The 13,694-nt window shown below is 60.0% G+C and overlaps 1 protein-coding gene across 1 annotated transcript; it reads left to right on the forward strand.

Annotated features, from left to right (window-relative positions):
* Positions 1–4,807: 4,807 nt before the first annotated feature.
* LOC309452166 (ubiquitin-like modifier-activating enzyme 1) lies at positions 4,808–13,070 on the forward strand (the record flags this gene model as incomplete). Its single annotated transcript, XM_082076838.1, has 4 exons — positions 4,808–4,912; positions 6,855–6,919; positions 9,898–10,066; positions 12,937–13,070. Coding segments are annotated over 4 exons (473 nt in total), but the record flags the coding sequence as incomplete, so codon positions are not given.
* Between the last annotated feature and the right edge of the window lie 624 nt (positions 13,071–13,694).

Here is a 13,694-nt window from a genome sequence, read left to right on the forward strand (position 1 = left end):
TGATTAATGGGAACCTCATTAATTCCCCCCCGCATTAATGGAACCTTCCCAGTTAATGGGAACCTTGTTAATGGGACCCCCCCCCCCATGTTAATGGGACCTTCCTGGTTAATGGGACCCCCCTATTAATGGGAAACTAATTAATGGGAAGCTCGTTAATGGGACCCCCCCCTTATTAATGGGACCCCCCCCCATTAATGGGAACCTCGTTAATTCCCCCACACACACACATTAATGGGACCTTCCCAGTTAATGGGAACCTTGTTAATGGGACCCCCCCCCTTATTAATGGGACCTTCCTGGTTAATGGGACCCCCCCCCTATTAATGGGAAACTAATTAATAGGAGCTCGTTAATGGGACTCTCTGATTAATGGGACCCCCCCCCCCCAATTAATGGGAACCTCATTAGTGGGGACCCCCTGATTAATGGGAACCTCATTAATGTGCCCCCTCCCCATTAATGGAACCTTCCTAATTAATGGGAACCTTGTTAATGGGACCCCCCCCCTTATTAATGGGACCTTCCTGGTTAATGGGACCCCCCCCAATTAATAAGAACCTCATTAGTGGGACCCCCCCAGTTAATGGGAACCTCGTTAATGTCACCCCCCATTAATGGGACCCCCCCAATTAATGGGAACCTCGTTAATTCCCCCCCCCCCCCCCCATTAATGGGACCTTCCCAGTTAATGGGAACCTTATTAATGGGACCCCCCCCCCCCAATTAATGGGAACCTCATTAATGTCATCCTCCTGTTAATTAACCCAGTGGTTAATGGGACCCGCCCCCCCAATTAATGGGCCCCCCCTATTAATGCATCCCCCGTGTTAATGAGACCCCCCCTGGTTAATGGGACCTTCCCAATTAATAGGAACCTCATTAATGGGTCCCACCCCCCCCCCCCCCCCCCCCGGTTAATGGGACCCCCCTGGTTAATGGGAACCTCATTAATTTCACCTTTAATTAATGGAACCCCCATCATTAAAGGGAACCTGATTCATGGGAACCTCGTTATGTGTCCCCCCCATTAATGGGACCCCCCAGGTTAATGGGACCCCCATAATTAAAGGGAACCTGATTAATGGGAACTTCATTATGTGTCCCCCCCATTAATGGGACCCCCTGTAATTAGTGGGAACCTCATTAATGGGACCCCCCCCCCCCCGTTAATGGGACCTTCCTGGTTCCTGGGCCCCCCCCACGGGGTCCTCACCAATGGGAGCTCCCGGGGAAGCTCCGCCCCCTGTGCTCGGGGGGGCGGGGCCAGCCAGGGTGGTCCCAAGTGGCCCCCAGTGTCACCTGGTGTGTCCCCCAATGTCCCCCAGTGTCACCTGATGTGTCCCCCATTGTCCCCCATTGTCCCCCATTGTCCCCCATTGTCCCCCAGTGTCACCTGGTGTGTCCCCCAGTGTCCCCCAGTGTCCCCCCATTGTCCCCCAGTGTCACCTGGTGTGTCCCCCCATTGTCCCCCTATTGTCCCCAAGTGTCCCCCCAATGTCACCTGGTGTGTCCCCCAGTGTCCCCCCAATGTCACCTGGTGTGTCCCCCCAGTGTCACCTGGTGTGTCCCCCAGTGTCCCCCATTGTCCCCCAGTGTCACCTGATGTGTCCCCCAGTGTCACCTGGTGTGTCCCCCATTGTCCCCCAGTGTCCCCCAGTGTCCCCCCAGTGTCACCCGGTGTGTCCCCCAGTGTCACCTGTTGTGTCCCCCAGTGTCACCCGGTGTGTCCCCCCATTGTCCCCCCATTGTCCCCCCATTGTCCCCCCATTGTCCCCCCATTGTCCCCCAGTGTCACCTGGCGTGTCCCCCAGTGTCACGCATTGTCCCCCCATTGTCCCCCCATTGTCCCCTCAGTGTCCCCCCAATGTCACCTGGTGTGTCCCCCAGTGTCACCCAGTGTGTCCCCCAGTGTCCCCCATTGTCCCCCCAGTGTCACCTGGTGTGTCCCCCATTGTCCCCCATTGTCACCCGGTGTGTCCCCCCAGTGTCCCCCATTGTCCCCCAGTGTCCCCCAGTGTCACCTGGTGTGTCCCCCCAGTGTCCCCCATTGTCCCCCATTGTCACCCGGTGTGTCCCCCAGTGTCACCTGGTGTGTCCCCCAGTGTCACCCGGTGTGTCCCCCCATTGTCCCCCAGTGTCCCCCAGTGTCCCCCATTGTCCCCCCAGTGTCCCCCAATGTCCCCCAGTGTCACCTGGTGTGTCCCCCATTGTCCCCCAGTGTCACCTGGTGTGTCCCCCAGTGTCACCTGTTGTGTCCCCCCAGTGTCCCCCATTGTCCCCCAGTGTCACCTGGTGTGTCCCCCAGTGTCCCCCGTTGTCCCCCCAGTGTCACCCGGTGTCTCACCCGGTGTGTCCCCCCATTGTCCCCCAGTGTCATCTGGTGTGTCCCCCAGTGTCCCCCCAGTGTCACCCGGTGTGTCCCCCAGTGTCACCCGGTGTGTCCCCCAGTGTCACCCGGTGTGTCCCCCCAGTGTCACCTGGTGTGTCCCCCATTGTCCCCCAGTGTCCCCCAGTGTCACCCGGTGTGTCCCCCCAGTGTCCCCCAGTGTCCCCCATTGTCCCCCCAGTGTCCCCCATTGTCCCCCCAGTGTCCCCTATTGTCCCCTGTTGTCCCCCCAGTGTCACCTGTTGTGTCACCTGTTGTGTCACCCGGTGTGTCCCCCATTGTATCCCCAGTGTCCCCCGGTGTCACCCGATGGATCCCCCGGTGTCACCTGGTGTGTCCCCAGTGTCCCCCCAGTGTCACCCGTTGTCACCCCGTGTGGTTCTCAGTGTCCCCCGGTGTCACCTGTTGTCACCCCGTGTGGTTCTCAGTGTCCCCCGGTGTCACCTGTTGTCACCCCGTGTGGTTCTCAGTGTCCCCCGGTGTCACCTGTTGTCACCCCGTGTGGTTCTCAGTGTCCCCCGGTGTCACCTGTTGTCACCCCGTGTGGTTCTCAGTGTCCCCCGGTGTCACCTGTTGTCACCCCGTGTGGTTCTCAATGTCACCTGGTGTCACCCACTGTCCCCCCCAGTGTCCCCCAGTGTCACCCGGTGTCACCCCGTGTGGTTCTCAGTGTCCCCCAATGTCCCCCCGGTGTCACCCGGTGTCACCCCCGTGTCCCTCTGTGACCTCTGACCCATCCCCGTGTCCGTCTGTCCCCGACCTGTCTGTCCGTCTGTCCCTTACTGGTCTGTGTCCCCGTGTCCGTGTGTCCCTCTGCCTGTCTGTCCGTGTGTCTGTCCCTGACGGGTCTGTCTGTCCCCGTGTCCGTCTGTCCGTGTGTCTGTCCCCCCCGTCTGTCTGTCTGTCTGTCCCTGACCGGTGTGTCTGTCCCCATGTCCGCGTGTCCCTGACCTGTCCGTGTGTCTGTCCCTGACGGGTCTGCGTGTCCGTGTGTCCGTCCTGCCGGGTGTGTCCGTGTGTCCCTGACCTGTCTGTCCCCATGTCCGTGTGTCTGTCCCTGACGGGTCCGTCTGTCCCCATGTCCGTGTGTCTGTCCCTGACCAGTCCGTCTGTCCCCATGTCCGTGTGTCCCGCGGGTGTGTCCGTGCGTCCTGACGGTCCGTGTGTCCGTGTGTCCCGTGGGTGTGTCCGTGTGTCCTGACGGTCCGTGTGTCCGTGTGTCTGTCCTGACGGTCCGTGTGTCCGTGTGTCCTGACGGTCCGTGTGTCCGTGTGTCCTGACGGTCCGTGTGTCCGTGTGTCTGTCCTGACGGTCTGTGTGTCCGTGTGTCCTGAACGGTCCGTGTGTCCTGACGGTCCGTGTGTCCCGCGGGTGTGTCGGTGTGTCCTGACGGTTGGCGTGTCCGTGTGTCCGTGTGTCCTGACGGTCCGTGTGTCCGTGTGTCCGTCCCATGGGTGTGTCCGTGTGTCCCTGTCTGTCCGTGTGTCCCGCGGGTGTGTCCGTGAGTCCGTCCCACGGGTGTGTCCATGTGTCCCTGTCTGTCCGTGCGTCCGGCGGGTGTGTCCGTGTGTCCGTCCCACGGGTGTGTCCGTGTGTCCATCCCGCGGGTGTGTCTGTGTGTCTGACGCTGTGTCCGTGTGTCCGTCCCACGGGTGTGTCCGTGTGTCCCTGTCTGTCCGTGTGTCCCGCGGGTGTGTCCGTGTGTCCTGATGGTCCGTGTGTCCGTGTGTCCGTCCCACGGGTGTGTCCGTGTGTCCGACGCCGTGTCCGTGTGTCCGTCCCGCGGGTGTGTCCCTGTCTGTCTGTGCATCCGTCTGGCGGGTGTGTCTGTGTGTCCGACGCCGTGTCCGTGTGTCCGTCCGGCGGGTGTGTCGGTGTGTCCGACGCCGTGTCCGCGTGTCCGTCCGGCGGGTGTGTCCGTGTGTCCGACGCCGTGTCCGTGTGTCCGTCCCGCAGGTGTGTCCGTGTGTCTGTCGGTGTGTCCGTGTGTCGGTGTGTCCGACGCCGTGTCCGTGTGTCCGTCCGGCGGGTGTGTCGGTGTGTCCGACGCCGTGTCCGTGTGTCGGTGTGTCCGACGCCGTGTCCGTGTGTCCGTCCCGCGGGTGTGTCTGTGTGTCTGACGCTGTGTCCGTGTGTCCGTCCGGCGGGTGTGTCCGTGTGTCCGACGCCGTGTCCGCGTGTCCGTCCCGCGGGTGTGTCCGTGTGTCTGTCGGTGTGTCCGTGTGTCGGTGTGTCCGACGCCGTGTCCGTGTGTCCGTCCCGCGGGTGTGTCCCTGTCTGTCCGTGTGTCCGTCCGGCGGGTGTGTCGGTGTGTCCGACGCCGTGTCCGTGTGTCCGTCCGGCGGGTGTGTCGGTGTGTCCGACGCCGTGTCCGTGTGTCGGTGTGTCCGACGCCGTGTCCGTGTGTCCGTCCCGCAGATGTCCAGCTCCCCGCTGTGCAAGAAGCGCCGCGTCTCCGGGTCAGCGCAGCCGACCGGCCCCTCCCCCGACCCCGCCCCCACCCCCGGCAGCACCCCCGCAAACGTGAGTCACCCCGTGACCCCCACTGACCCCCTGTGACCCCCATTGACACCCAGTGACCCCCCCACTGACCCCCCCCATTGACCCCCATTGACACCCATTGACCCCCCATTGACACCCAGTGACCCCCCCAGTGACCCCCATTGTCACCCACCCCCGGCAGCACCCCCGCAAACGTCAGTGACCCCGTGACCCCCAGTGACCCCCCATTGACCCCCCCATTGACCCCCCCATTGACCCCCCCATTGACCCCCCCATTGACTCCCCCATTGACCCCCCCATTGACCCCCATGGCACCCATTGACCCCCATTGACCCCCCCATGGCACCCAGTGACCCCCATTGTCACCCACCCCCGGCAGCACCCCCGCAAACGTCAGTGACCCCCCATGGCACCCAATGACACCCATTGACCCCCAGTGTCACCCAGTGACCCCCCCCATGGCACCCAGTGACCCCCCATTGACCCCCCAGTGTCACCCAGTGACCCCCCATGGCACCCAGTGACCCCCCATTGACCCCCCAGTGTCACCCATTGACCCCCCATTGACCCCCCAGTGTCACCCATTGACCCCCCAGTGTCACCCAGTGACCCCCCCCATGGCACCCAGTGACCCCCCATTGACCCCCCAGTGTCACCCATTGACCCCCCATGGCACCCAGTGTCACCCGTTGATCCCCCCATTGACCCCCCATGGCACCCATTGTAACCTATTGACCCCCCATTGACCCCCCAGTGTCACCCATTGACCCCCATTGTCACCCCATTGACCCCCCATGGCACCCAGTGACCCCCCATTGACCCCCCAGTGTCACCCATTGACCTCCCAGTACCCCCCATTGACCCCCCAGTGTCACCCATTGTCACCCATTGACCCCCATTGTCACCCATTGACCCCCCCATTGACCCCCCTATTGACCCCCATTGTAACCTGTTGACCTCCCATTGACCCCCCAGTGTCACCCATTGACCCCCCAGTGTCACCCATTGACCCCCCATGGCACCCAGTGACCCCCCATTGACCCCCCATTGTCACCCCATTGACCCCCATTGTCACCCCATTGACCCCCAGTGTCACCCATTGACCCCCATTGTCACCCCATTGACCCCCCATGGCACCCATTGTAACCTGTTGACCCCCCATTGACCCCCCAGTGTCACCCATTGACACCCCCATGGCACCCATTGACCCCCTATTGACCCCCATTGTCATCCATTGACCCCCCAGTGTCACCCATTGACCCCCCATGGCACCCAGTGACCCCCCATTGACCCGCAGTGTCACCCATTGACCCCCCAGTGTCACCCATTGACCCCCCATGGCACCCAATGTCACCCATTGACCCCCATTGTCACCCATTGACCCCCCATGGCACCCAGTGTCACCCATTGACCCCCACATTGACCCCCCATGGCACCCATTGTAACCTATTGACCTCCCATTGACCCCCCAGTGTCACCCATTGACCCCCCATGGCACCCATTGACCCCCCAGTGTCACCCATTGACCCCCCATGGCACCCAGTGACCCCCCATTGACCCCCCAGTGTCACCCATTGACCCCCCATGACACCCATTGTAACCTATTGACCCCCCATGGCACCCATTGACCCCCCAGTGTCACCCATTGACCCCCCCATTGACCCCCAGTGTCACCCATTGACCCCCATTGTCACCCATTGACCCCCCATGGCACCCATTGACCCCCCATTGACCCCCCAGTGTCACCCATTGACCCCCCAGTGTCACCCATTGCCCCCCCCATTGACCCCCATTGTCACCCATTGACCCCCCATGGCACCCATTGACCCCCATTGAGTCCCCCATTGACCCCCCCATTGTCCCCATGTCCCCCTGTCCCCCCGTCCCCCTGTCTGTCCCCATATCCCCCTGTCCCCCTGTCCGTCCCCTGTCTGTCCCCGGTGACGTGTCCGTCTGTCCGCAGGGCTCCGCCATGGCCAAGAACGGTTCGGAGGCCGAGATCGACGAGGGGCTCTACTCACGGCAGCTGTGAGCGGGGCACGCCTGGGTCCCTCCCGCACGCCTGGGTCCCTTCCCGGACGCCTGGGTCCCTCCCGGACGCCTGGGTCCCTTCCCGGACACCTGGGTCCCTCCCGGACGCCTGGGTCCCTTCCCGGACGCCTGGGTCCCTCCCGGACGCCTGGGTCCCTTCCCGGACGCCTGGGTCCCTCCCGGACGCCTGGGTCCCTCCCGGACGCCTGGGTCCCTTCCCGGACGCCTGGGTCCCTCCCGGACGCCTGGGTCCCTTCCCGGACGCCTGGGTCCCTTCCCGGACGCCTGGGTCCCTTCTGCACACCTGGGTCCTTTCCCAGACACCTGGGTCCCCCCGCCCCAACCCCGAACTCCTGGGTCCCCCCGGACACCTGGGTCCCTCCTGATCTGCATTTCCACCCGGACGCCTGGGTCCCTTTCCCGGACGCCTGGGTCCCTTCTTGAATTCCTGGGACGCCCCCAAATTCTTGGGTCCCTTTTCCCGGACGCCTGGGTCCCCCCCGAACTCCTGGGTCCCCCCCGAACTCCTGGGTCCCCCCTGAACTCCTGGGTCCCTCCTGATCTGCATTTCCACCCGGACGCCTGGGTCCCTTTCCCGGACGCCTGGGTCCTTTCTACCTGGGTCCCTTTTCCCGGACGCCTGGGTCCCTTCTTGAATTCCTGAGACCTCCCCCCCCCGCCCCGAATTCTTGGGTTCACCCCCCTGGACGCCTGGGTCCCTTTTCCCGGACGCCTGGGTCCCCTCCTTGTGCGGCCACAAGGACCCCAAATCCCTCCAGAATTGCCCCAAAAAGGACTTTACGGACCCCAAAATGCACCAAATTTTGTGCTGGGAACCCCAAATTGCCCCAAAATCCCCCAAATTTGTCCCCAAAAAGGACTTTAGGGACCCAAAATCCCCGCACTTCCGGGTCTCCGTTGTGCCTCGGTGTCACCATTTCCGGTCCCCCCCCAGTGCCACGGTGCAACGTCACTTCCCTTCCCCACCCACCCCCGAGACCCGCAACTTTGGTTCCGCCAAATATTGGTTCCTCCCGGACTCCTGGGTCCCTTCCCCGATTTTGGGGGGTTCCCTATGGATTTAGGGACCCCCTCATAGATTTGGGGACCCCCCCATTGATTTTGGGGACCCCCATTTCCCCCCCAAACCCCAATGGGAACCATGAGACTCTGCAGCAGCTTCAGCTGAACTTGAGGGGGACTCAGTGGGACTTTGGGGGGTTCCCTTGACCTTGGGGGGGACCCCCATGAATCTGGGGGGGTTCCAGGGGTTTGGGGACCCCCTTGGAGTCTTGGGGACCCCCCCATAGGTTTGGGGACCCCCCCATTGATTTTGGGGACCCCCATTTCCCCCCCAAACCCCAATGGGAACCATGAGACTCTACAGCAGCTTCAGCTGAACTTGGGGGGGACCCAGCGTGACTTTGGGGGGTTCCCTTGACCTTGGGGGGGACCCCAATGAATCTGGGGGGGTCCCAGGGGTTTGGGGACCCCCTGAGGATGTTGGGGACCCCCCCATTGATTTTGGGGACCCCCCTGACCCCCATTTTCCCCCCCAAACCCCAATGGGAACCATGAGACCCTACAGCAGCTTCAGCTGAACTTGGGGGGGACCCAGCGGGACTTTGGGGGGTTCCCTTGACCTTGGGGGGGACCCCAATGAACCTGGGGGGGTCCCAGGGGTTTGGGGACCCCCTGAGGATGTTGGGGACCCCCCCATTGATTTTGGGGACCCCCCTGACCCCCATTTTCCCCCCCAAACCCCAGTGGGAACCATGAGACTCTGCAGCAGCTTCAGCTGAACTTGAGGGGGACCCAGCGTGACTTTGGGGGGTTCCCTTGACCTTGGGGGGGACCCCCATGAATCTGGGGGGGTTCCAGGGGTTTGGGGACCCCCTTGGAGTCTTGGGGACCCCCCCATAGGTTTGGGGACCCCCCCATTGATTTTGGGGACCCCCATTTCCCCCCCAAACCCCAATGGGAACCATGAGACTCTGCAGCAGCTTCAGCTGAACTTGGGGGGGACCCAGAGGGACTTTGGGGGGTTCCCTTGACCTTGGGGGGGACCCCAATGAACCTGGGGGGGTCCCAGGGGTTTGGGGACCCCCTGAGGATGTTGGGGACCCCCCCATTGATTTTGGGGACCCCCCTGACCCCCATTTTCCCCCCCAAACCCCAGTGGGAACCATGAGACTCTGCAGCAGCTTCAGCTGAACTTGAGGGGGACCCAGAGGGACTTTGGGGGGTTCCCTTGACCTTGGGGGGGACCCCAATGAACCTGGGGGGGTCCCAGGGGTTTGGGGACCCCCTTGGAGTCTTGGGGACCCCCCCATAGGTTTGGGGACCCCCCCATTGATTTTGGGGACCCCCATTTCCCCCCCAAACCCCAATGGGAACCATGAGACTCTGCAGCAGCTTCAGCTGAACTTGAGGGGGACCCAGCGTGACTTTGGGGGGTTCCCTTGACCTTGGGGGGGACCCCCATGAATCTGGGGGGGTTCCAGGGGTTTGGGGACCCCCTTGGAGTCTTGGGGACCCCCCCATAGGTTTGGGGACCCCCCCATTGATTTTGGGGACCCCCATTTCCCCCCCAAACCCCAATGGGAACCATGAGACTCTGCAGCAGCTTCAGCTGAACTTGAGGGGGACCCAGAGGGACTTTGGGGGGTTCCCTTGACCTTGGGGGGGACCCCAATGAATCTGGGGGGGTCCCAGGGGTTTGGGGACCCCCTGAGGATGTTGGGGACCCCCCCATTGATTTTGGGGACCCCCCTGACCCCCATTTCCCCCCAAACCCCAGTGGGAACCATGAGACTCTGCAGCAGCTTCAGCTGAACTTGGGGGGGACCCAGCGTGACTTTGGGGGGTTCCCTTGACCTTGGGGGGGACCCCCATGAACCTGGGGGGGTCCCAGGGGTTTGGGGACCCCCCGAGGATGTTGGGGACCCCCCCGGACCCCCGTTTTGCCCCCCCAGGTACGTTTTGGGGCACGAGGCCATGCGGCGCATGCAGACGGCGGCCGTGCTGGTGTCGGGGCTGCGGGGGCTGGGCCTGGAAGTGGCCAAGAACTTGGTGCTGGGGGGGGTCAAGGCCGTGACCTTGCACGACCCCCACCCGGCCAGCTGGGCCGACCTCTCCTCCCAGGTCAGTTCGTTAAGCTAATTAACTTAATTAAGCCATTGGGGGTTGATGGAGCCCCCCTTGGATGCATTAAGGTGCATAAAGGGGCTGATCTGGGGGGGTCAAGTTCATGACCCCACGTGACCCCGAACCCCCCCCATATGATCCAATATCTCCTCCCAGGTCAGTTCATTAACCTAATTAACTTAATTAAGCCATTTGGGGTCAACTAACCCCCCCTTGGATGCATTAAGATCCATAAAGGGGCTGATCTGGGGGTTTTTGGGGTGGCTGGGGGGTCAAGTTCATGACCCCATGTGACCCCAAACCCCCCCAATATGATCCGGTATCTCATCCCAGGTCAGTTCATTAACCTAATTAGCCATTGAAGGTTAATTAGCCCCTCTTCGGATGCAGTAAGGTGCATAAAGGGGCCGATCTGGGGGGTCTTGGGGTGTCTAGGGGTCAAGTTCATGACCCCAAATCCCCCCCAATATGGTCCAGTGTCTCCTCCCAGGTCAGTTCATTAACCTAATTAAGCCATTTGGGGTTAATTAAGCCCCCTTGTATGCATTAAGGTCCATAAAGGGGTCAGTTTTGGGGTGTGGAGGGTCAAGTTCATGACCCCACGTGACCCCAAATCCCCCCCATATGGTCCAGTGTCTTCTCACAGGTCAGTTCATTAACCTAATTAGCTTAATTAAGCCATTGGGGGTTAATTAAGCCCCCCTTGGATGCATTAAGGTGCATAAAGGGGCTGATTTGGGGGTTCTTGGGGTGGCTGGGGGGTCAAGTTCGTGACCCCATGTGACCCCAAACCCCCCCCCATATGGTCCAGTGTGAACTTTCAGGTAAGTTCATTAACCTAATGACCCTAATTAAGCCATTTGGGGTTAATTAAAGCTTCCTGGGGTTAATTAAACCACATAAAGTGGCTGATTTGGGGGTTTTTGGGGTGTCTGGGGGTCAAGTTCATGACCCCACATGACCCCAAATCCCCCCCCATATGATCCAGTATCTCCTCCAAGATCTCTTTGTTAATCTAATTAGCTTAATTAAGCCATTTGGGGTTGATTAACCCCCCCTTTGGATGCATTAAGATCCATAAAGGGGCTGATCTGGGGGTTCTTGGGCTGTCTGGGGGGTCAAGTTCATGACCCCATGTGACCCCAAACCCCCCCAATATGATCCGGTATCTCATCCCAGGTCAGTTCATTAACCTAATTAGCCATTGAAGGTTAATTAACCCCTCTTCGGATGCATTAAGGTGCATAAAGGGGCCGATCTGGGGGGTCTTGGGGTGTCTAGGGGTCAAGTTCATGACCCCAAATCCCCCCCAATATGGTCCAGTGTCTCCTCCCAGGTCAGTTCATTAACCTAATTAAGCCATTTGGGGTTAATTAAGCCCCCTTGTATGCATTAAGGTCCATAAAGGGGTCAGTTTTGGGGTGTGGGGGGTCAAGTTCATGACCCCACGTGACCCCAAATCCCCCCCATATGGTCCAGTGTCTTCTCACAGGTCAGTTCATTAACCTAATTAGCTTAATTAAGCCATTGGGGGTTAATTAAGCCCCCCTTGGATGCATTAAGGTGCATAAAGGGGCTGATTTGGGGGTTCTTGGGGTGGCTGGGGGGTCAAGTTCGTGACCCCACGTGACCCCGAACCCCCCCCCATATGGTCCAGTGTGAACTTTCAGGTAAGTTCATTAACCTAATGACCCTAATTAAGCCATTTGGGGTTAATTAAAGCTTCCTGGGGTTAATTAAACCACATAAAGTGGCTGATTTGGGGGTTTTTGGGGTGTCTGGGGGTCAAGTTCATGACCCCACATGACCCCAAATCCCCCCCATATGATCCAGTATCTCCTCCAAGATCTCTTTGTTAATCTAATTAGCTTAATTAAGCCATTTGGGGTTGATTAACCCCCCCTTTGGATGCATTAAGATCCATAAAGGGGCTGATCTGGGGGTTCTTGGGCTGTCTGGGGGGTCAAGTTCATGACCCCACGTGACCCCAGATCCCCCCCATATGACCCAATATCTCCTCCCAGGTCAGTTCATTAACCTAATTAGCCATTGAAGGTTAATTAATCCCCCTTTGGATGCATTAAGGTCCATAAAGGGGCTGATTTGGGGGTTTTTGGGGTGTCTGGGGGGTCAAGTTCATGACCCCACGTGACCCCAGACCCACCCCATATGGTCCAGTGTCTCCTCACAGGTAAGTTCATTAACCTAATTAACTTAATTAAGCCATTGAAGGTTAATTAATCCCCCCTTGGATGCGTTAAGGTCCATAAAGGGGCCAATCTGGGGGTTTTTGGGGTGTCTGGGGGGTCAAGTTCATGACCCCACGTGACCCCAGATCCCCCCCAATATGATCCAATATCTCCTTCCAGGTCAGTTCATTAACCTAATTAGCTTAATTAAGCCATTTGGGGTTAATTAACCCCCCCTTGGATGCATAAAGGGGCCAATTTGGGGGTTCTGGGGGTTTCGGGGTCCCCCCACCCCCCATTTTTAGGTGGTTTCCCCCCATTTTATCCCCATGATTCCCATATTAATATTGGGGCATTTTGGGTCTTTTTGGGGGTTTCCGGGGGGTTTGGTTGAGTTTTGGGGTTCAGGGGCTGGTTTGGGGGATCAATGGACTCTGGGGGTTCATGGGGGGGTGAAAATTTTGGGGTGTCCCCCCATTTTTTGATGGTTTCCCCCATTTTATCTCCACGATTCCAATGTTGGGGTGTCCGGGGGCGGGGGGTGTTTGTGGCTATTTGGTTGAATTTTGGGGTGATTTTTGGGGGTTTTGGGGTTCAGGGGGTTCAGCGGGGGTTGGGGGAGGGTGTAGAAGTTTGGGGGTCCCCCAAAACCCCCGTTTTTTGGTGTTTTCCCCCCAGTTTTACCTCCGCGAATGCGACGTCGGGCGCAACCGGGCTGAGGCGACGCTGCCCCGAGTGGCCGAGCTCAACACGTACGTGGGGGTGACCAGTTGTACCGACCCCTCACCCCCCAATTCCTGGAGGCCTTTCAGGTACCCCCAAAATACCCCCCGCACCCCCAAACCCCCCTGACCCCCCCCGATCCCCCCCCCCGGAACCCCCAAATCCCCCCCGAGCCCCCAAAACCATCCGGGTTCTCCCCAAACCCCCCCATGGGGTGAGCGGTTGGTTCGACCCGCTCAGCCCCCAGTTCATTGAGCCGTTCCATTGACCTCCAATGTAATGAACCCCCAATTAATTAACCCCGAAAATAATGAACCCCCAATTAATTAACCCCCAAATAATGAACCCCCCAATAATACTGAACCCCCCTGACCCCCCCCCGAACCCCCAAATCCCCCCGAGCCCCCAAAACCATCTGGGTTCTCCCCAAACCCCCCCATGGGGTGAGCGGTGGTCCGACCCGCTCAGCCCCAGGTTCATTGAGCCATTCCATTGACCCCCAATATAATGAGCCCCCAATTAATTAACCCCCAAATAATGAACCCCCCAATAATACTGAACCCCCCTGACCCCCCTGAACCGCCAAATCCCCCCCGAACCCCCAAAACTGCCCCCACATCCCCCCATGTCCCCCATGGGGTGAGCGGATGGTCCAACCCACTCAGCCACCACTTCATTGAGCCGTTCCATTGACCCCCAATATAATGAGCCCC

The sequence above is a fragment of the Streptopelia decaocto genome, assembly GCF_964273445.1.
Source record: "Streptopelia decaocto genome assembly, contig: HAP1_SCAFFOLD_2304, whole genome shotgun sequence".
Classification (NCBI taxonomy): domain Eukaryota; kingdom Metazoa; phylum Chordata; class Aves; order Columbiformes; family Columbidae; genus Streptopelia; species Streptopelia decaocto.